A 24,958-nucleotide genomic window follows, 5' to 3' on the forward strand; every position below is an offset into this window, starting at 1 on the left:
AAGCACATACTTCGTCTGTCATCTAAACATGAAAAATCAATATCCCACACTTTAAAGTGTGAGAATGGCAGTTTCCTGTCTAGAACCTTTCACACTCACTTCTCAAACCCTCCCTTTCTCAGCATCTCCGTCTGTCTTTCTTACTCTCCCTTCCTCTGTCTTTTTGACTTTGACCCTGTCTCTCACATGTTCCATCCGAGGTGCCTCAAAAAATTGATATCGACTGCTGAGCAAAAGAAGAGATCTGGCCATGAAAAGTGCGAGAAAGCCATTTGACAAATTACCCGGCCCTGAGGTGCCCTGCGTGACACCCCTGTCTCAGCCCCCCTCGGCCGACAGAAGTGCTGCTCCTTTCCCCTCACGCACATAAACCCATTCATGCCAAATGTTTATGCTGCAGAAACTGCACATCACAGATATCGATTTCTGTGTCACCGGCACTTCAGGTAAATTGTTTGAGTGACTCTGCTGTGATGAATATCTGATTTGAAAAATCTTAGAACGGCAGGAAAAAAAAACGAAAGGAGCAAAAGTGCTGACCTTGTGATCTGCAATACCTCAGTTCCTCATGACCCACTAAAAACATTCTCTCTTATTTTACACACATACATCTGCTTTTCTGCCATGTTGGGAACTTTCCACATCGACATATATTAATATATTAACATACCCACCTAATTAAATTCACCATCATTGTGGGTACATTTGCACCCCAAAATGTAGGCAAACCTTCACTTAGACAATCATGCCCAAAATGTAGGCAAACCTTCACTTAGACATCTTAAAAATATTATGTTCACTATACACTACAATAACAAAAAAAACAAAAAAATCACTTAGACATCTTAAAAATATTATGTTCACTATATGCTTTCATTTTATTAAAAACAACAGCATGAACATTCACCTAAATATATTATTTTGCATTACATAAACAAACAAACCAAAAAAGCGAAAACAATGACAATTTCATTCAGATTTGGAATGATAATTTAAAAACAATCAAACAACCTCAATTTTTAGGTGAACAATTCATTGAAAAATCTTCAATCCCCCTCTAAACACTTTAATATGGGACTTGATGCCAGACTGTTGATAATGAATTAGTGATTTAGAGAATGAGAATTAGAAAGCATTAATATGAAAGGCTTCTGTTGTTCTGTTTGTTTAGCTGCAATCACTTTCTCTCTGTAATGAGCAGCAAAGACTTTCTGAAACTCTGTTTTCCATCAACCTATTTCTATGTTCGTTAGCTGTTTGTTTTCATCCCAGCCTCTCCCTTTGTCCTCTTATACAGTACCTCAGCTTTTTTCTTCTGTCTCTACCTTTTTCTTTCTCTTCCTTTTCCATTTACACACCCATTTTTCTTCTAACCAAAAGCCAATAAACTTTACACAACACAAAAACAAACAAAAACAACAAAAAACAAAAAAATTAATCAAACCACCCAAAATAATCAAGACCAAAATGATGTTCTAAACAAACATATTTTCTAGCCTTTACTCGTCTCTGAGAGGTGTTTTTGTTTTTTTTCCCATTAATTTTTTTTTGTGGGAGCACATAAAAACCAACCAGTGAAAACAGCCAAACAGCAAAAGATGACTTATTATAATATGTGAAAATTTGTGTTTCCCTTTTCAAGCAGCCACATGCACAGAATGCAGCTATTGCCACCACAGAGGATATTATTAAGCCATTGAGTAAGAAACTACATCTACACAAAGTTACACTATTACACACATGCACATACACTTACCCTCAGCGCAGTTCTCTCCTTTGTAGCCCAGAGAACAAACACATATGCCCTCTGTGCACGTGCCATGACCGCCACACTGGGGGTCGATACACTGACTTATGGGAACATCGCATTCCGGACCCTTCCATCCACTATAGCAGATACATGATCCCTTGTCATACTGACCATTTCCACTGCATAGGACTGGGCATGCCGCTTGGGAAGAAACAGAAAGATAAAAAGAAAAAATCATACTGTTTACAAAGAATCCGTGCAAATTTATGAAGAGATTGAGACAAAAGCTGGCAGTTGTGGTCACTGTTTACAAAGAATCCGTGCAAATTTATGAAGAGATATAAAAAACTGAAAAAAGTACACATTCACACACAAAAAAATTTATACAGAAAAAAAACACACAGAGAAACATCATACAACAAAACATTAACAAAAACCTAACATTTAGAAAATATGATGTACAAAACATGAACCAAAACTTAAGCTTAACTCAACAAAATCACAAAAAAAAACAATATATTTATTAATTGCAAAATTAAATTATATATTTATTAATTGGTTCGACTTTTTTAACTACATTACCCAGAAGCACCACAACAGACCACACCTGAAAATGAAACATAAAATCTAAACTACAATACAATCCAGAACTTATCTAAAAACACTGACCAAAAATAAATCCGAATCTCGAATTTTAAAACTACATTACCCAGGAAGCACTTTCTCCAAACACACATGAAAGATGTCTAAAAAATAGCAGTCAAAAAAAACTCCCCAATGAGATATCCTCAATGAAATATAAACAAATCAACACACACACTAAAAATAAACACACACACACACAGGGTCAGCAGTAGTGGAGGGAGTGGACAGCTGTGAAAGGCTGGCGAAAACTGTAATGAAAGAAAATGTAATTTAACATTGCAGTAACAAATCTATTAATCATGACCTTCCCAGGTGAACAATGGGAGATATTGGGCTGTAGGAACCACCATTCATCATCCTTATGCCTGGGAAAGAGAAAGAGGGAGAGAGAGAAAGAGAGAGAGACCTCTACTAACATATAGATCTTTGGGTCAGAGAACTAAAGCACCTTCTTAACAGGAAAGTATGCAAATGCAGTGAATGTATTTTCAGTCAAGCTGTGCAAATGAATTTTTTGGGAAATTGAGGACACACACATTTACCCAGCTATCTAAAAGGGGACTTCCCAATGACAACTGTCGTTCTCAGCTAATTAGAATTACTACAGAGGTATCTCTTACCTCTTAAACTTTTGGCAGTTCCAGAGCTGAATAAAGATTTAGTCTATTTATGAACCATTTTTCCTTCTTATGATGGTCCATAAATTAAGTTGGGAATTATATAATCAAATTGGTCCCAAAACGTATAGCTAGGTCAGAAACACACACCCATATACACACTCATCTAGAGGGTGCCTGGACTCTTGGGCTAAACCCAAAGCTGTTGAGTGTGTAGAGCCATGGGCACCGCTGAGATTAACACACATCTTTGATGTGTTCAGCTCTTTGAATTGCACTGCTGGTGCCATACTGGCAACAATTCACTGCTGTTCCCCCTTGCATGTGTTTTTGCATGCTATTCCTTTCTTTATATATATCTGGACCATAGTCTGCATGCTGTTTTGCATTATTTGCAATTTATTGACAGAAGTAGTACAGAGGTGACTAGAAATTATGACAATAAGATAATTCAATCTCCAGCATAAGCACTATAGCTCAATATTGTCTCTGATGCCAATGCTCATCCATGGTTTCCAAGCACAGTTTACCCAACAAAGGAAAATTATGTCAATTTTACTCATCCTCATGTTATTGTTAATGTGTATTAAGTTGATCTTAGTAATTATTTTCGAGGTCTGAGCTGTCAAACTCCAAAATGACAAAACAGCACCATAAAATTTGTCCATATGACTCCAAACAGCAGCTTTCCAAAGTGGATCGTCACACAGGTTTGGAAAGACATGAGGTGAATAAAAGATGACAAAATGATTTTTGAATATGACATCAATGGATCATTCTCCATTTCGCTAGTATGAGTGACAGGGAAGTAAAAATTGTTCTCACTTCTCTCTCTCTGTCAATTTTTTATTTTTTCCCCTCAAGCTCTTTCTGTTGCTCTACGACAGAGTTCGGGTGTAATTGGAGTGTCTCTTACCTTTCGAGCAGTCCATACCATGGAACCCGGGGAAACAGTGACATACTCCTGACACACACTCTCCGTTACCATGACAGTTGCGGGGACACTCTTGCACAGAGTCTGTAAAAAGAATGAAACCTTTCTAAAAAAGGCCACTTTGATGGCAATGACAGCTGTAACCACCACATCCAGCTCTCATCTGGTCTTTTCCTCTACTGCATCCTCCCTCTCTCTCTCTCTCTCAGTTGAGTTTTCTGTCCCTCTTTCACCATACCAATTAAAACAACACCACACACCATTTAATAAAACACAAACAGCATCACACACCATTTCATTAGCCATGAGTAATATCACGGCAATGAAAGTAGGCCATATCACAGTAGATTAGCGCAAGGTTAATTGGTGAGAAACCACTTATTCGTAGAATTCATGCATGTGAATATTCATAGAATAGAGCCACGAGGTGCTTATCTCATTTCAAGTGAATAATAATATATATGAAATTGTATAACATTAATAGCTTGACATTATTTAATTATTTCCTTTTTACTAGACGGCATGGAAGCATTTATCTGTAATTTTATAGAGACTAAAATCTATAAATCCAATTCCACAAAATTAAATTAACAAAAATAAACTGTCCTTTAATAAAACCACATTTATGAAATACAAGTTTCTGTATATATCGTTTGAAAATAGCATGTGCCATTCAATGTCACAATGCAAGGACATATTCCTCATAAAACCACAAGCACATTTTGAATAGTGGTTGATTAAAACGGTCTCTCTAGGCAAATTAGTTCTCTTATTAATTAATTTATTTTTGCATTTTGCTCTCTTTTTATTTGCTTTTTATGCTCTTGATTTTTATAATAAATTTTCATATTCTTTTAAATTATAATAACTCATAAAATACTCAATTTTTTAAAACTTAAACAAAACTAATTCTCAACAACTATGATATTACTGTGATGGCAATAGCATTTATTTAATTTAAGCTACAATAAAACAGTAATGTTTTGAAATATTATTACAATACAAAATTACTCTTCTATTTTAATAGATGTTTTACGTAACATATTCCTGTGATGGCAATGCTGAATTTTCAGAAATTTCAAATAATACTACAAATGTTGATCAGTTGTGCTGCTTAATATTTTTTTGCTTTATATTTTGCTGTAAATCAAAAATATGGTTACATGTTTGCTTATATATATTTATATTTATATATATATTATAAATCAAATATATGGTTATATATGTTTGCTTATTATTAGCATTATATTTTATTTTTTCATTTTTTTATAAATAAAAATGTTATGTTTGCTTATCACAGCAAATGAGGTTTAACCAGTGTTAGAGTAACTGACCCAGAACAGCTGTGCAGTGTTAGAGTAACTGACCCAGAACAGCTGTGCTAAAAGAGACCGATTCCTTCTCCTTGCCATCATTGTAGAAAGCCAGGTGCCACGTGCCAGGGTCCAGATACTGTACAAACACAGCCTCGTTCAGAACCACCGTCTGAATACTGCGTTTCTCACGGGGCGACTCCACTACGCTCCATTTCTCCTTTCCATCCAAACGCTCCATATAGTCATACTGCAGAGAAAGAAACGCAGAAACAAGGGAAACGAGAGGGGACGTTTTTATTTTTCGAGATCTCAAGTGGTTTGACAGCATTCATACATATCAAACAGTGAGATACTTTGAAGATGAGCTATAGGAATGATTTTATCTAACACCCGGTGACTTCTAAAATGTATTTGTGATGACTGATTGATCCGTTGTTGGGATGAAAGAGGGGTTTTTATCCCTGAAAGGACTTCACAGAGTGGCCTCTCTGTAAATAGAAAGGCTGTGCGCACCTGTGCATGGGACGGCGGCAGCCCTTTGCGAATGTAAACACCAAACAGTGCATCCTTGCCCAAGGAGATGTTGAACTTGAGGAACTGAGGCTTGCTGAGGTGCATCAGGGATCTCCAGAACACCCCGGGCGGCACCTCCTGGGTCACGCGCCTGCCTACCTCCAGGCTCCCTGTATCTATGCTGCTGTTACGAGCGGCCCATGGCCCTGAGACAAAGAGGAAGGCATAAAAAAAAAATCAATCTCTCATCTCAGCTGTGTTGCAACTGCCCCTTGTTTATAGATTCAGCGGTAGCTGCTTTGAAAACAGAAAACAAAAGGAAACAGCACAAATGTGTTTTCTCTCTGGGAGACACTTATCTGATGGAACTGAAAAACACAAATGCTACTTCCTGAAGTCTTTTTGCCCATAAGCTCACTGTACCCACCCAGAGCAAAGAAAGCAGAGAGTGCATCACGATAAACAGCAGAGAGCCAGAGAGAGACAGGGAATAGGGGATTCTTTGTTGAATATCTGAGCCTGTTTTTTCAAACACAGCTCGCAGAAGAACTGAGGAATAACATATAAAGATGAAAAGTTAATGATCGGTTCTACGAAGCTGAGCTTTACTGGAAGTGTCACATGATATAAGTCTTAAAGTGTGATCTATGATTCTGACTGAGATTTGGTTTTCAGAACTACACTCCATTCAATGAAAGAAATGTAGAATGTGAATTTATATGTGTGTGTTTATGTGATTAAATTCATATTGAAATAGTTTATTCAATTAAAAAAAAATGTAGGATGACAGTTGATTTTTTTGTTGTTGTTGTTTGGGGTTTGTTTTTGACATACGTCTTTTATTGCTGGATTTATTTGATCAGTAAAATCAACGATATTGCAAAATATTAACTCAAAATAATGTGATTTATTCCTGTGATGCAAAGCTGAATTTTCAGCATCATTGCTCCAGTGTCACATGATCCTTCAGAAATCACTCTAATATGCTGATTTGCTGCTCAGTTAACATTTCCTATTATTATCAATGTTGAAAACAGTTGTGCTGATTCATATTTTTGTGGAAACTTTGGTACTTTTTATTATTTGTTGAAGGGGAAGTTAAAAATAACAGCATTTATTTAAAATAGATATATAACATATAACATAACAAAACATAACATAACATAACAAATGAACGTCTTTACTGTCATGTTTGATCAACTTAATGTGTGTTTGCTTCTTACTGACTTCTTACTATTTCTAAAAGTGAAACTGGAACCCGTTTTTTTTTTACTTATCATCTGCTTCACTTCCTCTCCCCCTCTTTTTTCTGTCTCTGGTGTTTGTGGACTCTCAGGCTGATGGAGAGATCTCTTCTATAGTGAGGGTTCATGTATTCTCCGCCCTCAGGCTTTGGCTCATACCGCATGTCAACACCGCCATCCTGTTTACCAACATAATCACACAAGCTGTTATCCACTTTTCATTTAATGGAAAATCCATGGTTGCTCTCTCCCTCTCTGTCTTTCTCTCTCTATCTTTTATTCTCACTGTCTCTTTCTCGTAGCTAGCGGCAATGGCCGAGTATAAATGGAGGCTGCGTGCAACAGATTCCCTCTGTCCCTACAGTTGTGATGTTCTCACACACACATGAAAACAGCTCCCCTGTAATCAGGTCAGATCTACACTGGAGACCGCAGCCCTGACAGAGAAAACCTGTGAAAAATGGTGAGGAAATAAAGAACAATGAAAACACAATCAGGACGGCGCAGCCGCAACAGGAGATGAAATAGCCCCCCTCATTAATACAGAACAGCATGGACAGAGGAGAAATGGAACTTAAGAAAGAAAAATAGAGAGCGGGGGAGCCCGGACGAGAATTTCCTTAGGGAAGGAACGATCAGTCTGTGGCCTAGCTGAAGCAATAGTCCAGCATTATTTCACAAAAAAACACAATAGCTCTGTACCAAATAATAGTGAACCAACTTGCTGAATACACAGACAGCTACCTTCTAAGGTAACAATTATACTTAAGAGAACTGAATATCATAAGTGACTTATTTGGAACACTATACAGTGTCATATAAAATGTAAAATTATAAATATAAAACATATAAAAATATGCACAGCATCCCCAACTTAGTGAAAATTAATTCAGTATTTATCATTTATTTATTCATTAATTATTAAGCTATATTTCCAGTATTTAATGAGATATATTTACAATACAATTTTATTTTGATGTTTAAGCAGCAAAATTAAGTTCTTCTCAGCATTACACAAAATATTATGATAATAATACAATCTATCACGTCACGTTTCTAAGGGCCCCCTCTAACGCTGGACCCTTGGAATCGTCCCTCCTTACGGCACCCCTGAGCTCACAACTGTAGGTTTTGGATCAGAGTTATCATGGAGATAAAGGAATCTGAATCTGAGTGTCTAAACACAGCATCAAGTACCGTAACAGAATCCAGCCGAGTGCAGAGAGGCCAATCATAAGCTAATGTAGCCAGCAGGCAGAAGCACACACAAATCATTTCACAGAGCATCAAATCATCCCGCAGAAGCCCAGATAAGAGCATCTCAACACAATATGCCTGAAAATAAGGTAGGATAACAGCTATACACAAAGACGCAGCAGAGGATGATAGAGACAGAGAAGAAAAAGCAACAACAACAACCAGACATGACACAACACAAGACTTATTATATGTGGCGCTACCGCTAAACAGAGCAACCAGCAACATCTGCCTCGTAACCGTATTGTAGCTTTGTCTGTGTATGATTAATGAAATCTCACTATTATGTAGAATACATTATGTCTGCATGTGAGAGAAAGAGAGAGCGACAGGGAGAGAGCAAGAGAAAAGTCATATTTGTATGGACTGAATCGACACCGATATGCTGAGTTCAGATTGAAACACTTGAGGTTAAGAGTTGTTTCAAAGCTCACAATTTCACCATTACCCACACACTCACACAAAAACACAGCAAACTATTACACCACAATCTATATGAAATCATGGAGTTAGATATGTTTACATACTGTAGCACTGAGGAGAGGTGAAAAACTAGACCGTGTGAAAATGTCTACTCTGTTTTAAAGAGGAGTAAACAACCTATTAAGTCAGCATCCTAACTAATTAGGCACACACTTTGTAGGTAGCAACTCTGTGTGCCAAACAAACTGAGCTTGCATGGGAGACTTGACTTGCAATTTATTTCAATGGAGCATGATAACGCAGCTCTATTATAGGGGTGCAAGATAAATATCGGCCGATAATTAATGCGCATCTCGTCAGTAAACCCTGTTCTCTAATCAGCGTTAAATTCCATCAGGTGCATGATTTAACATAGAGCAGCTGTTACTACACAGAGCCGTTGTTAACTGACAAGCTGCGCAAATCCACGCTGATAATGATTTGCAGTTTTTAATTACACTGAGCTTCTTATAGTGATACTTTTAAGATTCGAATGAAATATGTTTATTCATGTTTAGAATAAACATTTCTATTTCCTTGTCCGCCATCTTGTATTTATGCTGTCTTCACGTGCTATCGGAAATTTCCTATTTCCCACTTATAAAGTTGTGATTATGAGCTCATTGCATTGAAGTGCTTTGTTGTTAGAAAGAATAAATTGTAGCATCCCACTGGTTGAAAACAAACATTCACCGTGCTAGATAATACATGCTTATTTCACTGTTAATAAAACATACAATATGCTTCAAATGACTGACCATACTGCATAAATAAATAACGACAAGCAAGATGATATAGTTGTTGTAAAAAAAAAAAAAAAAAAAAAAAAAAAAAAAAAAAAAAGTATAGCACTGACAGCAGCAATCAATGTTCCCTCCACCATGTTTAAAGTTTATGGCCCGTCCAACTCGGAAACCCTGCTATAAAAATTATCTCTGAGTTTCCAAGTAGTAAATACTGTATGACTTAAGAGGCCACTCATGTCCAGTTTCTGATTAGGAGACTTGTATTTACGATTATTCTGAAAGCACGTGAAGGAAGGCAGCATTAGTGTTTCACTGAGCTCCTTGCAATGCATTCTGGGACTGTTTTTTTTGTGTGAAAGCTGTATGACGCCAATTTAGAATTTGCTCAAAATTAAGGATATGTTAAGTAGCCTACTTGATGATTTCAAACGCTTCCTCTGCCTCTAGGTTTTGTAAAAGCATGTGTGTGTTCAAAAATGACTAGTCCCTGCCTGCTGTAAAGAGAGAGAGAGAGAGAGAGAGAGAGAACAGACTGTGTTGTCCTTCATACTGGTGATGTGGTGTTTTCTAGGACACTTCCTATGAATCTGTGAGCATGTGAGATCAAGACAGAGACAGCCAGAGAGAGCTGGGGGAAAAGTAATGGGTGAACAGCCAAGGGCTGTACAAGTATGGAACTAGAGTATATGAGCTTTTGTTTGCAATCTTCATCATTTGAATCAAAAGTTTGATCCCTGATTGGAAAAATCTGAATTATCAGTAGATTATAAAGATGCGCTAATTATGTAGGATTACTACCATACTCAACTTGCTATGCATGTAATACCTGGATAATCATGTTCTTTTGAAATAGATTGCAGTGAAGACGATACTGTAGCACAGTACACAGAATACAGTATCCCACATTGCAATGTAAATGACTTCTGTCTCCAAAAAATTAGTTGTATTAGTTGTATTTTTAACATCTTTGTCTTGAATTGTTAATTGATTAAACCACCAGGGAATATTGTGCTTTTAAACAAAATTGGATTCAAAATGCAAGATTGCATTTACCGAATAAAATAAACATATAGACTCTACTAAATTCTAAACCCTTTAGATAAAAGGAATCCTGGGTTGTCTTGCTTCATGTTTCACACTAAATCTGGGGTTAAAAATTAATCATAAACTGAAGTTTCAAAATCCGTACATTAAATTAAAATTAAATTATGCCCTTTAGATAAAAGTGCAAGGCTATCAATCCTATCATGTGTTCCGGGGAAATCGAACCCCAAACCTTGCGCTTGGTAGTGTCAGCTCACAACCTGTTTAAATGAAAAACCTAAGTTTAAAAATTAATCATAAACTGAAGTTTCAAAATCGTACATACTTAAACCCCAGGTTCACGTTCTTATTTCCATATTTGAGGTGTCGGCTCACAACCTGTTTAAATTAAGGCACTAGGTCTATTGCACATCCTCATATTATATATTGCATTGTACTGTTAAATTTTTCCTTTTTGAAAGGTGAGAATACAATGTCACTTTTTCAGTCCAACTGATGCATTTTCCAACATTTTTCCCCACTCAAACACTTAAACTACTGTTTATACAATCTCCAGTGTTTCTGTGATTGCCCAAAGCATGCGATTACAAGGAATGTGGATACAAAGCATCTAGTCGTAACATTCGAATGCTGCACTGCAATCCAAGTAACACGTGTAAAACATTCCTTAACCCAGGATTAAAGGCATAGTTCACCCAAAAATGAAAATTCTGTCATTAATTTCTCACCCTCATGTCAAACCAAACCCCTAAGATCTTCGTTCTTCGAAGTTAAGATATTTTTGATGAAATCGGAGAGCTCTCTTACCCTCCATAGACAGCAATGTGGTTTGGGTGCGCAATCTAAATGTATGCGTTGTAATTCTCTCTAAAATGGCGGAAGAAGGTAACTCGGGGGAGAAGAATTGTTGAATAAAGTCTTTCTTTTTTTTTTGTGCTCAGAAAGTATTCTTGTAGATTCGCAAAATGAAGTTAAGACACTAATGTTACATGGACTGTTTTACAGATGTCCTTACTATGTTTCTGGACCTGGGAACATTACAGTTTTGTTGCTGTCTATGAAAAGGTCAGAGAGCTCTCCGATTTCATCAAAAATGTCTTAATTTGTGCTCCGAAGATGAACAAAGGTCTTATGGATCTGGAAATACATGATGGTGAGTAATTAATGACAGAATTTTAATTTTGGGAAGGACACACCCTTTAAAAGAGGGATTTAGAATGACAGTAACCCAGGGTTAGGAAGCGCAGTGTGAAAAGCCCTTTTGACATGTTTCTCGTTGCATAACACATACTGTTTCACACACTATTTTTGAAAAATAATCACCTCCCCAGCACCACTCTCCCACAATGCCTTGCTGCTCTACCTAATCACATGGTTACTTGGATTCTTATGACTTGCCAGACGGCTACAGAAATGAAGCCCAGAGAATAATATCCCTTGTCGATCGTGGAAGCAGGCAGAGAAGTGTGTGTGGGCATAAATATTCTGTCATGATGGGACCTCAGTGTGCGACAGAGAAGCAAATTACTAAACACAAATCAAAATGAGTACAAGCTGGAAACAAATTAATATACAGGGCAGTGGGATGTTTCAGCACAACTGATTTTTTTTCTGAATGTAGTTTATAGGTTTTTTTTCCCCTTTGTGTTATTCTGTTACAATCCTGACATCCTTCTTATCGAAAAGAGAGTGCGGGACTGCAGCGTGCTGTGAGGCTGTGCTGCTCACCTCTGCCTCCAGAGGGCGCTGTTGCTACGTCACTGTTGCTGGGCAGCCCGGCTCCCAAGCCGTTGTTCAGCATGGGACCAACCACAGGTTTCAGCTGCCAGTTCAGCCCCAACAGATTCATGGCTGAGAGAGAAAGAGAGCAATAGAAGAGTGACAGAGAAAGAAAGAAAGAAAGAAAGAAAGTGTAAGTGCAGGTATATGGGAAAGAGAATGGTAGCCAGAAAAATGAAAAACTTGAGGACTTTGCAAAGGAGACTCTGTACGGCTGCTTCACGGTAAGAGCACAAATGATTTTAAACGAAACAAATTGCTACATCTAAAACGTAGGATATTGATCTGTTAAACCTGGTACAGACATGGAGAGGCCGCAAGATAAACAATCATACATAATCACTATTATTGCTTGAAAAAAAAAAACAGTCAGACATAGTCATTTTTATTGATTGCATGACTGATTGATGTTGACTGAATGAGAAGCCATCTGTCACTCACAGGACGCCTGCATTTGATCCTCAGTCTGATATATGTCACAGTAACAATAAATCTTCCCAATAACAGAAATGTAAAAAAAACATTTTCCTTGACTACAGCAATAACTCTACAACATTATTCATACTCCATTTGCACCAAATTTGAAAAGCCATTGTTAAAAATTCATATATGGCCTGCTTTGCACCAAATTTTTTAAAATTAAATAACGTTGTTAAAAAAGTGTAGAAAAAATGTTCACTCAAAAATTCATCACACAATTTTATAATGCTTTTATAATAGTAAAAAACATTAAAAAATGAATAATTGTTAAAAACAACACATATTAATCCAAATAACTTCATTATAAAAAAAATCATCAATAAAAAAACATTCAAATATAAACCAATTCGAAATTGCTAGTATAAATAATTGTCAATTTTGAAGTTTGAAAGACTGAAATAGTACTCCAATAATCTTTATTTTGTTTATTTATGATAATACAATTGTGAAATTTTGAAGTTGAAAGACTGAAATAGTACTCCAATAATCTTTATTTTGTTTATTTATGATAATACAATACAGTGCGTAATGTAATATATACAGCCATAATAGAAAGTACCACAAAATGATTTTCTGTGAGTAGATTAAAGGAACTGGGTGACAGATCTAATTGGTACTTTAACAAAATCAGTTTAACTGTGTGTGTGTGTTTTATTTCAGTCATTCAATCACTGGAGCCCTGAGGAAATGATGTAGACGCGCTTCTAAAGACTCACGTCTGTTGGAATTACTTGCACCTCAACAGGTTAAAAAAGTTAACAAATGTGCAGGCAGAAAGCAGCAGAATCCTGAGAGCATTCAGAGCTTTCATGTTGAACTGGCATGATTCAGCGACAATCTGAGTGACAGCTGAAAGCAAGCAGATCTCTCTCTGTCTTTCCTCTTTGTATTGCGGGGCTGTTGTTTCTTCTTCGTGCCTGTGGAGCTTATTTTGGTCTGTTCGCTCCAAGGCCTGTGTGCAGTTTGTCAGCTGAATCTCTTCCCGACCCGTGTCCTTTCTAGTTCTGCCAAGAAACTTTTATCATGACAGAAGAGAGAGGAGCGCTTAGTCTGCTGAACTCCAGAGGTGCCGCAGGAAACGTGGGAGAGAGGAAGCTCTTTGTAACACGCAGTCTCAGGCTGATTGCAGGATCTTGTGCTTTATCTCTTGCTCCTGTGTGTCTTCGTCATCTGTTCTTCACAGTGGCGGTAAAGATGGGCTAAGATTGTGTGAGATTGTGAGTCATCAGAGACGGCAGCCACAGGAGGAGTTTCACATGGAGGTGCCGTGTTACTCTCATGTATGACCTCCTTTGTGCATTCCTTTACTGCTTCATTCTTATACTTACTTGCTAATCTATAGTACAAGTGTGCACACACTATATCACTCAAGTGGATATGCTTACTCTACTTACTCTCTCTTTCTCACTAATGCCCTCTTTACCATTTTGCCTGTCTCAAACTCTCCTTCCCACTCTAACTCATTCCATTTGTCTCATTCTCTCTCTGACAGTATTTCTTGTTCCCTGTCTGTCTCTTCTTTCTCAACCTGTCTGACACTCTCCCTTACTATCTCTCCATGTCTCATGCTCTTTCTGTCTCTTGCTCTCTGTCTTTCTCTCTGCATGCCTCAATATACCTCACCCCTGTCACACACTCACCACCATCAACCACACACACACACTCTAAAACACACAAACACACACAAAAATATCTCTCTGCCTGTCTCATTCTCTACCTCACTATTTTCTGTCTGTCTCACTCTCTACCTCATAATCTCTGTTTGTCTCACTCTCTACCTCACTATCTTTCTGTCTGTCTCACTCTCTACCTCACTCTCTGTCTGTCTCACTCTCTACCTCATAATCTCTGTCTGTCTCACTCTCTACCTCACTATCTTTCTGTCTGTCTCACTCTCTACCTCACAATCTCTGTTTGTCTCACTCTCTACCTCACCATCTCTCTGTCTGTCTCACTCTCTACCTCAATCTCTGTCTGTCTCACTCTCTACCTCATAATCTATGTCTGTCTCACTCTCTACCTCACTATCTTTCTGTCTGTCTCACTCTCTACCTCATAATCTCTGTTTGTCTCACTCTCTACCTCACTATCTTTCTGTCTGTCTCACTCTACCTCATAATCTCTGCTTGTCTCACTTTCTACCTCACTATCTCTCTATCTGTCTAACTCACTATCTTTCTGTCTGTCTCACTCTCTACCTCACTATATTTGTCTGTCTTACTCTCTACCTCATAATCTCTGCCTGTCTCACTCTCTACCTCACTATTTCTCTGTCTGTCTCACTCTCTACCTCACAATATCTGCTTGTCTCAGTCTCTACCTCAGTATCTCAGCCTGTTTTGGCAGTGTCATTCTCTCCCTGCCTTGATGAAAAAACATCACCTACAGCTCAACCTGGCAAAGACTGAGCTTCTTGTCTTCCTGCCACTCCAACTCTACAGCATGATTTCACCATCCAGCTAGGTTCTTCCACAATTACCACATCAACCTTGGTCAGAAATCTTGGTGTAAATTTTAATGACCAGCTGACCTTTAAAGACCACATTTCAAAGACTGCTTGATCTTGCAGGTTTACATTGCACAACATCAGAAAGACCAGGTCCTTCTTAATGGAGCATGCTGCACAACTTCTTGTCCAGGGCCTTGTCATTTCTAGGCTGGACTACTGCAATGCTCTTCTGGCTGGACTTCCATCAAGCACAGTCAAACCTCTACAAATGATTCAGAATGCAGCGGCACAACTGGTCTTCAACAAGCCCAAAAGAGCCCATGTTACACCTCTCTTTATCTCCTTGCACTGGATACCGGTTGCAACTTGCATCAAGCTCAAGAAATTGATGCTTGCATATAGAACAGCCACAGGCTCAGCACCCGCCTACTTCCACTCACTATTACGAATCTATAACCCCTCCAGAAGTCTGAGATCCGCTAGTGAGCGACGCTCGTCGTGGTACCATCACAGAGAGGCTCAAAATCACTTTCCAGAACATTCTCGTTCACCATTCCTGGCTGGTGGAATGATATTCCCACCCCATCCGTAATGCTGAATCCCTGACAATTTTCAAGCAACAGCTGAAAACTCATCTCTTTTGATGTTACTTGACTTCATCCTAAAAAAAAACTTTGTCTTTCTCTTTATTTATTCCTTCCCTTTCTAGCTTGTACTTATTTGAACAAATGCCTGAAACTTGGTATTATGAGCACTTCCTGTGTCTGTTTGCCTCTTTAAGAAGAATTGCTTTACGTATTCCCCAATTGTAAGTTGTTTTGGATAAAAGCGTCTGCAAAATGACTAAATGTAACACCAATTCAATTGCTGGAACTCACCAAGTTGCTTTGCTGTTGGTTTCTAGCAGTAGTTCTAACTCGATTTTAGTATCCATCTCTATCAGGTGATGGATCACTGTCTGCACTCCCATTGGTAGCAGCTCTCATCATTGCTCATTTGCACATCACATTGCCAGCTGTTTCGGTCACTGGAAACTCTATTTGAAAATGAATGATATCTGGTTGCTGCAAATTGCTGTCACTGTAAACGTTCCCTCTGCCTGTCTCTCTCTCTTTCTGCATCTTTTGGTTATGATCCAGCAGGTGGAGATTTACAGGACTGTAATGTCTGTGTGTGTTAGAGACTCCACCCCTCTCCTCACCTCCCCTCTGCTTGCCTATCACACCTAAATCTCATCCCAGAAAATCAATTTCATCTCCCCCTCTACTCCATCCCACACACTGCCCCCCCCCAGACACCTCCCCCCTCTCTCATCTCTCTCTCTATGCCTCTCCCTTTCTCCCTCGATCTCTTTCTCAGTTAAAGGAAAGCGCTGACACTCTAAGTGCGTCTCTGCTGTCTCTGTCAGCTCTTTTATTTGTTTCAGATGGTCTGGAGGAAAAACTGAGATAGCTTTTCTCTCCTCTTCTCCTTCCAGTCCTCTCTCCATGCTTTCAATCTGCTCCTTCACCTCTAACTTATCTCCAATCCTTTCATCTTCCTCACCCTCCTGTCCTTCATTATTTCTCTCCTTATCTATCCATCTGTCTCTGTGTTCTGATTGTGCATGCTGATAGTGCCTAATGCTAATTTTGCAATCGATGAAATAATGAACAGACGAATCAGCAAACTACAATAACTGAAAGCATCGAGAGACATGACAGATTAACTGCAGCTCAGACACTCTGGATTTCTGCCCTCCACACATGTGTGTGCAGAGCAAGCCTAACGTATTCTGCACCAGTAGGTGGCAATGTTGAGTTAAAACCTGACTACATGATGGGTGTTCAATACAACAGCAAGGGAATGAGACTAATCTAAAGAGGGTGAGAAGAAAAACAGAACCAAAGCTGATGGCTTGCTCGATGTTGGCACCCAAAATAAACGGTTGTTTTAGCACAAGACGTGATCTACTTTTCTGCCTTCACGCAAATTGTGCACAACATTAAGCTGTCTGCTGTTCTGTACATATGTGCAGATCAGGCTACAGATAACAGCTTTATTCTCAGTCTCCTGATAAATATTCACTGAAGGGCTCAGCTATGTGCGGAAATGTGTATGATTAAAAATGTATAAATCAATGCATAATATGGATTTGTTGATGTATAATTCACCTGCACATACAAATAAGTAATTTGTATGTGAAATATTGTAAACACTGTGGCTTTGAGAATACATTTAAAGCATTGCTTTAAAGATTAACAACAGAAATATTTAAAAATATATTCTGTTTGTCTTTCATACCCCAGCAACAGCTCAAAGACATTAATAAATTTAAAAAGAGCAAGATAGAGATAGTTTTAAAAAATACTTGCATAAAAATAAAAATGATTGTAATTCCATTTATAAATTTCTATTATCTCAAACAAAAATGTGTCAATAATACTGTGTAATTGTTACAACAGTATAACAGATCGCAAGTGTGCTTATGAGCGTGTGAAATTGTAACAACAGTGTGTCATTATTGCAGTGTATTTATTGCCTGATTAAACTGGATTACAGGTGGTTAGTGAATACGAGGCACATTTTGTGCTGAAATACTCTGAGAAAAAATTTGTGAATTTGCCAGAAAACGTGCATATTCATAAGCATGCATGTGTGCTGTCTCGTCTGTACCATAATTATACAGTGGCAGATGTTTACAGCTGGAATATTCCAGAATTCAAAATGCTGTTCAGCCTGACATGCCAGCAGCCCTGCTACAAGGTTACCTTGGACAGTGAGAAAGGAAGGATGGATAAAGCAAGGAAAAATTGGCGAGATAATGCACCAAGGGAGCAATGGAAAGAAAGAGAAAAGGGATGCTATACATGTGCGCGAGAACGACCGAGAAGAAGAGAGACAGAACAAGACAAGTGAAGACGGGGCCCTGAAATGGAGGTTTAAGGTTGTCCTTAAGGTACAGTTATGTGTGAGAGAGACCTGGAGGAAGCTCTTGGCAGTTCCTGTCTGTTTATTTGTGTGCATGAGCGGGAGACGCAGTGAAAAAAAAGAAAGAGAGCGGACGTAAGTGCATATCGAAGTAGGGCTGGCAGGACGTCCCTCTATGATTCAGCCGCACCTGTCATCACCGATTAGACCTCTGTGACCACACATACACATATAGTTATAAGCAGGTGGCAGGTTTCTCTCTGCTAGAACAGATCCATATGCCCAAATACTATGCTGGTGTTGGCTGAGCTGCTTCTGGCCCAAGTGGAAAATAAGTCACATGCGAGTGGACGGCCAGGTCCAAACTCACCCTGAGACACTGCTATAAATAACATAAAATGGACAGCAGATACACAACACACACACACAAACACACACACACACCACACACACACACACACACACACACACACACACACACACACACACACACTAAATTTTCAGCAATCTTTGATTCACAGCAGGTGCAGTCAAAAATACATTTCTGCATGGTTTTTTTTAGACATTTCAGATGTTTTTTTTTTTTTTGTTTTTTTTAGATTCCTGCTGAATTTAAAAGTTAGCTTTATCTTGTCCTACTGATGTTGTTATTTAAAGGGATAGTCCACCCAAAAATCATCTACTCACCCTCATGTCATTCCAAACCTTTTAGACTTTATTATGTAGAACACAAAAGAATATATTTTGAAAAAATGTAAACTGTAATTCCAAAACAATCAAAGTCAATATTAATAAAACAACACTTAAAAAAAAATATTAAGAAAATATTTAAAATATGTAATAGACCTGCAGAAAACCAAAAAATTAATCGAATAAAGTCTAATCGAATTAGCTAAAACACTGAACACATGAGAAGATCTGCTAAAGTTTCTGCCAAGTTCTGCTCTCACCGAGTCTGTGCGGGTCTGCTGGAAACCATAATAAACACAATTACTCAGCCACACTTTTATAAGCACTAGTGCATGTTAAATATGAAGTAAACATGAGATGTCTTCATATCTGTTCATCATAAAGAATACATGCACTTATTTCCCTACAGATGTTTATATATGAGGCTAGGCTCTCGTATGAATTTCTCTGTAGGCAAGCAAATAAATTTTTCATAAAGAAGAAGCATCTCTGTCTACATCCCTTCTTCCATTTGTCTCTTCCCCCTCACTCTTCCTTCTAACTTTCAACACACATGCACAGACACCAACATCTTCTAGCATCCACACATACCAGATGCATGTAGCCAAATTCTATTATTTACCTTTCATGCCTTGTGTTTCCACATGTAACGGTGCAATTCTTCCACACAGCTCCTCTGACAGGCACTTGAGAATTCAGAGTCGTGTGTTTTGTGAAATCTTCCCTTGCTAAAATTTGTCCGATCAGCAAACAATGAATGTGGGAAAATGCTTCTTAGCTCACTTAGCAATTCTCGACAGAGAATCTCACAATCTCAAAAAAACACTGGAGGCACTGTGTGTGTGTCATTAAGCTGAGGGACACACTCTCAGGTCACCTCTCTAACATTCTACAACACACGGCAGAAACCAGGACATCCTATCCCTCCATCCACACGCACCTCCACTCAACATATCACACAATTACACAGCCATAATTAGAGCGCAAAAGAGACCTCATATTACTTAAAAGGTAATTTTCCCTTACCTTATTTTTGCGGTCTCCCCTGGCCTCCATAATAAACTCGTATTAACTGTTCTAATTTACCACTAAATTAACAAGACTGACCTCAAAAACCTGCTGTAAAAAAAAAAGAAAGAAAAAAAAGAAAAACTTATAACACGTTTATGTATCCTTCTTTAAAGAAAAGAAGAAAACTTCTCACCCTCTTTCCACATCTCATCTGAAACAGTAACACATTAGCTTAGCATTCCCACTGACTTCTAAGGCCCCAATATGCTCACAGTGAAGTTTGTTTTCAATCTTCGCTTAGGGGTAAAAAAAAAAGTTGAAATACATTTGGAGCGGTATACTGTTAGCAAACATCTATACGCCACCCACACTGCTAAGAGTTGCATGTAGATGAATATGTAAATATGTGCTGCACACATTGCTCTCTATAACAAAATAAATACACAACAAAAATGACAGTGGTGTGAAAAGAGCAGAAAAAGCATCTGATTATAGAGCCGTGGATACTGTTTGTTTGCACAAGCGCTGCAATTCTAAAATAAGCTCAAATAAAAATGACTGCAACTGTAATCATCTATACATTCATCTAGAACCAATTATCAGTTTGGGGGGAAGTGTGTTACAAGTAACTTCAGATCAGGTTACCAAGTAAAGTAACATGTTTGTTATTTTACGTCTCAGTTGATTGTAAGAACATTACTTGAAGAAATAGTCGAGTCAAAAATGAACAGTTTCAGTTCCCACTGACTTGGGCAAAAAATTCAATGAAAGTCAATGGGAACCAAAACTGTTCGGTTACTAACATTCTTCAATTTTTGGATGGACTTTCCCTTTACCACATTACTTTCCATAATGAGTAAATATGTAATGCAATGAAAAATGAGTTTGAGTAACATGTTATTGATAAACCAACACTGATTATAACTGGCCAACTGACATCAGTCACAGATGATTGTCCCTGAATAAATATATATACTTTTTCCAGTAATAGCTCAGTTGGGCAGGTGTTTAAATGTGTGTGTTTATGTAAAATGTAAAATGTGTTTATGGAGAGGGACATGGAACAGGGTGAGGCTGTAGGGTAGAGCCACAGCAAACGAGAAGCCTGGTCAGAGGGCTTTGAAGCTGAACTACAAAGCACCAGGAGATTCCCATGGGCTCTGCGTATATGTATGTGTGTTTCATTAGAGTCTTGGCTTCTGTCTCTTGGGAGAGGGGCAAGTTCAAATACACAGTTAATGAGTGAAGAAGCCATCAGTAGCATCCTAATCCATCAGAGAAGCACTATACCTCACAAATACACACACACTTCCTCCAGGGGCCCAACCCAACAAAAATGATGCAACTGAAAGCTCATTGCCTGCACTCCAAAGGTTGTTCGTCACTCGTCCCCTTTGTTCTGAACACAAACATGCATTCAATATATCATTCATACACACAGTAAAATACACTGGGTGAAAATATATTGGATTGCTCTCACAAAAGACTGGTCACAACAAAATCAAAAGAAAGAATAGTAACACTAGTATAGGGACCAATTCTCACTATTAACTAGCTGCTTATTAGCATGTCTATTATTAAAATATTGGCTGTTTATTAGTATTTATAAAGCACATATTCTGCATGACCATATTCTACATCCCTAATCCTACCCAATACCTCAACTTAACAACTACCTAACTAACTATTAACAAGTAAAAGTCATAGTTAATGGTTTGTTAATGGTTTGTTAAAAAAGTGTGACCTAAAGAATTAGTATACAGTAAATTAAACTATTTACTAAACTAAATACTGGAAGAAAAAATGTGCCTAATTGTGATAAAAAAATAATAATAATTAAAAAAAAAATACAATCCAAACTTACAAACAATGGGCCCTATTTTAATGATCTAAGTGCATGGTCTAAAGCACACGGCGCAGATGCACTCAGGGTGTGTCCGAATCCACTTGTGCAAGTTTAACGATGGGAAAACGGTTGGTGTGCCTGGGTGCATCTTCTAAATGGTTTGTCCCTATTCTCTTAATGAGTTATGGGTGTTTTTTAAGTGTAACATGCAATAAACCAATCAGAGTCTCGTCTCCCATCCCCTTTAAAAGCCAGTTGCACTTGCGCCATGGCGGCTTCACTATTTACATGACGGAATGTAATTTTTCATTTTTAAAAATGTTTGTGTGCTGCTGCGTGTGTATAATAAGCAAAGTGTACGCACATTGTGCACCCGCCTATAGGCGCATATTACTAACGCGCTCTTTAAATAACAAAGAAAAAATAAACCACAAACACCACGCTTTAGACCAGGTCTGAGTTGGTCTATGGTGCAGTCTATTTTCAGTTCCTCAAAATAGCAACGTGCCAACAATGCGCCTGAACACACCTCTTGTTTAGACCAGCACGCCCATGGGGGCTAATGCATTTGTTATTTAAACAATGCGGCGCAGGACGGGAAAATGAGTACTGTCGGTTTGAAACTAGCAAAAACACTTGCGCCGCACCTTGCGCCGGGTGTATGATAGGGCCCAATGCATCTATTTCTTTTGATTTTAAGGTCAAATGTAAACTGGACATTCTTGACAGTTTTCACGAGATTCACCCATACTCTTTAGTATTAATGAAAAATACAGAGTATAGAGAATGATATAGAGAGTATATGAGAAACAGAGCCATAAACACATCTGATAAGAGCTCTTCAAACCACATCATAAAAAAACAAAGAAATGGGGAAAAGAATGGCAGGTCCTCCGCAAACACACTTATCAAGACACAAAGAGATGAGCCTGTGCCATGCAGTTTCTGTATGCAGTGTGTGCATGTGTGTGTTGTGCCTAGAGGCTCATCCATTCACATTAGCAACAGGAAATGAGAGGCAGCTGAAATCACGAGCTAGATCAATGGCACACAGAGATAGACACACTCGCCCTATCTCTCTGTCTTCATTATGGCCGCCTCCCTCCATCTCTGTCTCTCTCTCCGCTGTCAGTATGAGACATTCTGACGTATCTCAAGTCTGTCTCCAGGCCTCTCGCACATCCCAGGTGAGATTATATCAGCACTTTTTCTTGATATATTTTCATACTGCTTATATCTTATATCCTCCTTTTCCCACATCTCCCTTCCTTTTCCCCTGTGAGATCAGCAAATCCTTGATGTCTGTGATTGTGATTGTTTATTTGTATGCCAGTACTGCATCACTGTCTTCGAGGCTATGAAATATTTCGCTTTGATTGTCATATGAGTGACTCCAGTTTAAAGCGGCACACATCCTCACGCCCGACTCACAGACTCACCACATGTAGCAACATTGATTACAGATATCAGCGAAAGCGACCGCCTCAAATCTCATGGGTGATAATAAACAGTTTGTGAACTGAAATCAATCTAATACCTTCAAGAGCCTCATTCAATGCTGGGTCAACGCTGACGACTGTACGGTTTGCCTTTTTAGTGACAGCCCTTGAACTGTTGGATGCCACCAAACAGTCAATGATAGAGGTTAGACAGTGAAAGTTTTACTTCAGAGAAGGACCTTTGTTTGACAGGGAGGGACAGACATGAAAAGAGAGGAAGGCCAGCTGCAGACGGACAGTACGGGTCAGCCAGAGCAGCGGTGGACGTCTGCTGACAGACCAAAGACCGCTGCGAACATTAGCACTGGAGTGGGAGTTTGCGTGCATGCGATCGGCTGACCACCGTGCCAGAAATGAAACACATCAATCAAAACCGACAAGGACAAAGATGAACGGAGGAGAAGATAGCAGTTGAAAGCCGCCCTTCACACGCGCTCTCTCATCATCTTTAGAGAGATCCAGCTCTGATGTGTGCCAGTGTGAGCTCTCTCCTCTCTCTCTCCCGCCCAGCCAGGCCAGTCGGCCGTACTGAAGTGAACTTGTGTCCCTTTGCCCTTGATGTGACTTCTCTTGACCTGCAACAGTCTGTTGAGAGTCACCAGCTTCCAGTCTACATCTCCTGCTGCTCCCAAACCAGGAATACACCATACATGCCATATGCTCCGCGTTCCCTATGTACCATATGTTGGTGCAGTGTCAAAGTCCAGTATCCTGTTTCTCTCACTGTCTCTGTGTCCCTCATGACTGCCGTGAGATGACATGCCGAGGTCACCTCGGAGCCACAATGACAATGTGGGATAAAGCTGCTCATCTGCTCACACACACAGGGGTCTCTTCATCTTGTTTGCAACTTAGATGAAAATCTATCATCATTTGCTCACCCTCATGTCGTTCCAAACCTGTATGACTTTCCTTCTTCAGTTTCCTCATAAAAGTGCTCCATATGAAAGTGAATAATGACTTTCCTCACACAAAACGGACTTGCACTACCATTCAAAAGTTTGGGGTCAGTACGATTTTTCATATATTATATATATTTTTATTCATCAGGGATGCATTATATTTGAAAGTGACGTGACATACAGCCAAGTATGGTGACCCATACTCGGAATTCGTGCTCTGCATTTAACCCATCCAAAGTGCACACACACAGCAGTGAACACACACACACCGTGAACACACACCCGGAGCATGCTGCGGCGCCCGGGGAGCAGTTGGGGGTTCGGTGCCTTGCTCAAGGGCACCTCAGTCGTGGTATTAAGGGTGGAGAGAGCGCTGTACATTCACTCCCCCCACCTACAATCCCTGCTGGCCCGAGACTCGAACTCGCAACCTTTTGGATTGCGAGTCTGACTCTCTAACCATTAGGCCACGACCTCCCCCTTATATTTATCAAAAGTGACAGTAAAGACATGCATTTCAAATAAATTATGCTATTTGAACTTTATATTCTATATTTATCACAAATTTCACAACTGTTTCCAACATTTATAATAATAGTTTCCTGATAACCAAATCAGCCTATTAGAATGATTTCTGAAGGATCATGTGACACTGAAGACTGAAAATTCAGCTTTGCCATCACAGGAATAAATTACATTTTAAAATGTATTAAAAGAGAAACAATATTTTAAATAGGAACAATATTTAACACTATTACTGTTTTAACTGTATATTTGATCAAATAAAAGTAGCCTTGGTGTGTATTTAAAAACAAACAAACAAACAAAAAAAGTTACTAACCCAAAACTTTTGAATGGAAGTTT

The 24,958-nt window shown here is 38.7% G+C and overlaps 1 protein-coding gene across 1 annotated transcript in view; it reads right to left on the reverse strand.

The window, feature by feature from the left end:
* Window positions 1-24,958, reverse strand: part of tenm2a (teneurin transmembrane protein 2a) — a 100,307-nt gene that overhangs the window by 26,601 nt on the left and 48,748 nt on the right. Inside the window, 5 exon segments of the mRNA XM_042738812.1 lie at window positions 1,757-1,951; window positions 3,929-4,030; window positions 5,314-5,509; window positions 5,776-5,981; window positions 12,257-12,379. Coding sequence (XP_042594746.1) covers window positions 1,757-1,951; window positions 3,929-4,030; window positions 5,314-5,509; window positions 5,776-5,981; window positions 12,257-12,379 — 822 coding nt within the window.

Source organism: Cyprinus carpio, chromosome B14 (genome assembly GCF_018340385.1).
Source record: "Cyprinus carpio isolate SPL01 chromosome B14, ASM1834038v1, whole genome shotgun sequence".
Taxonomy (NCBI): Eukaryota; Metazoa; Chordata; class Actinopteri; order Cypriniformes; family Cyprinidae; genus Cyprinus; species Cyprinus carpio.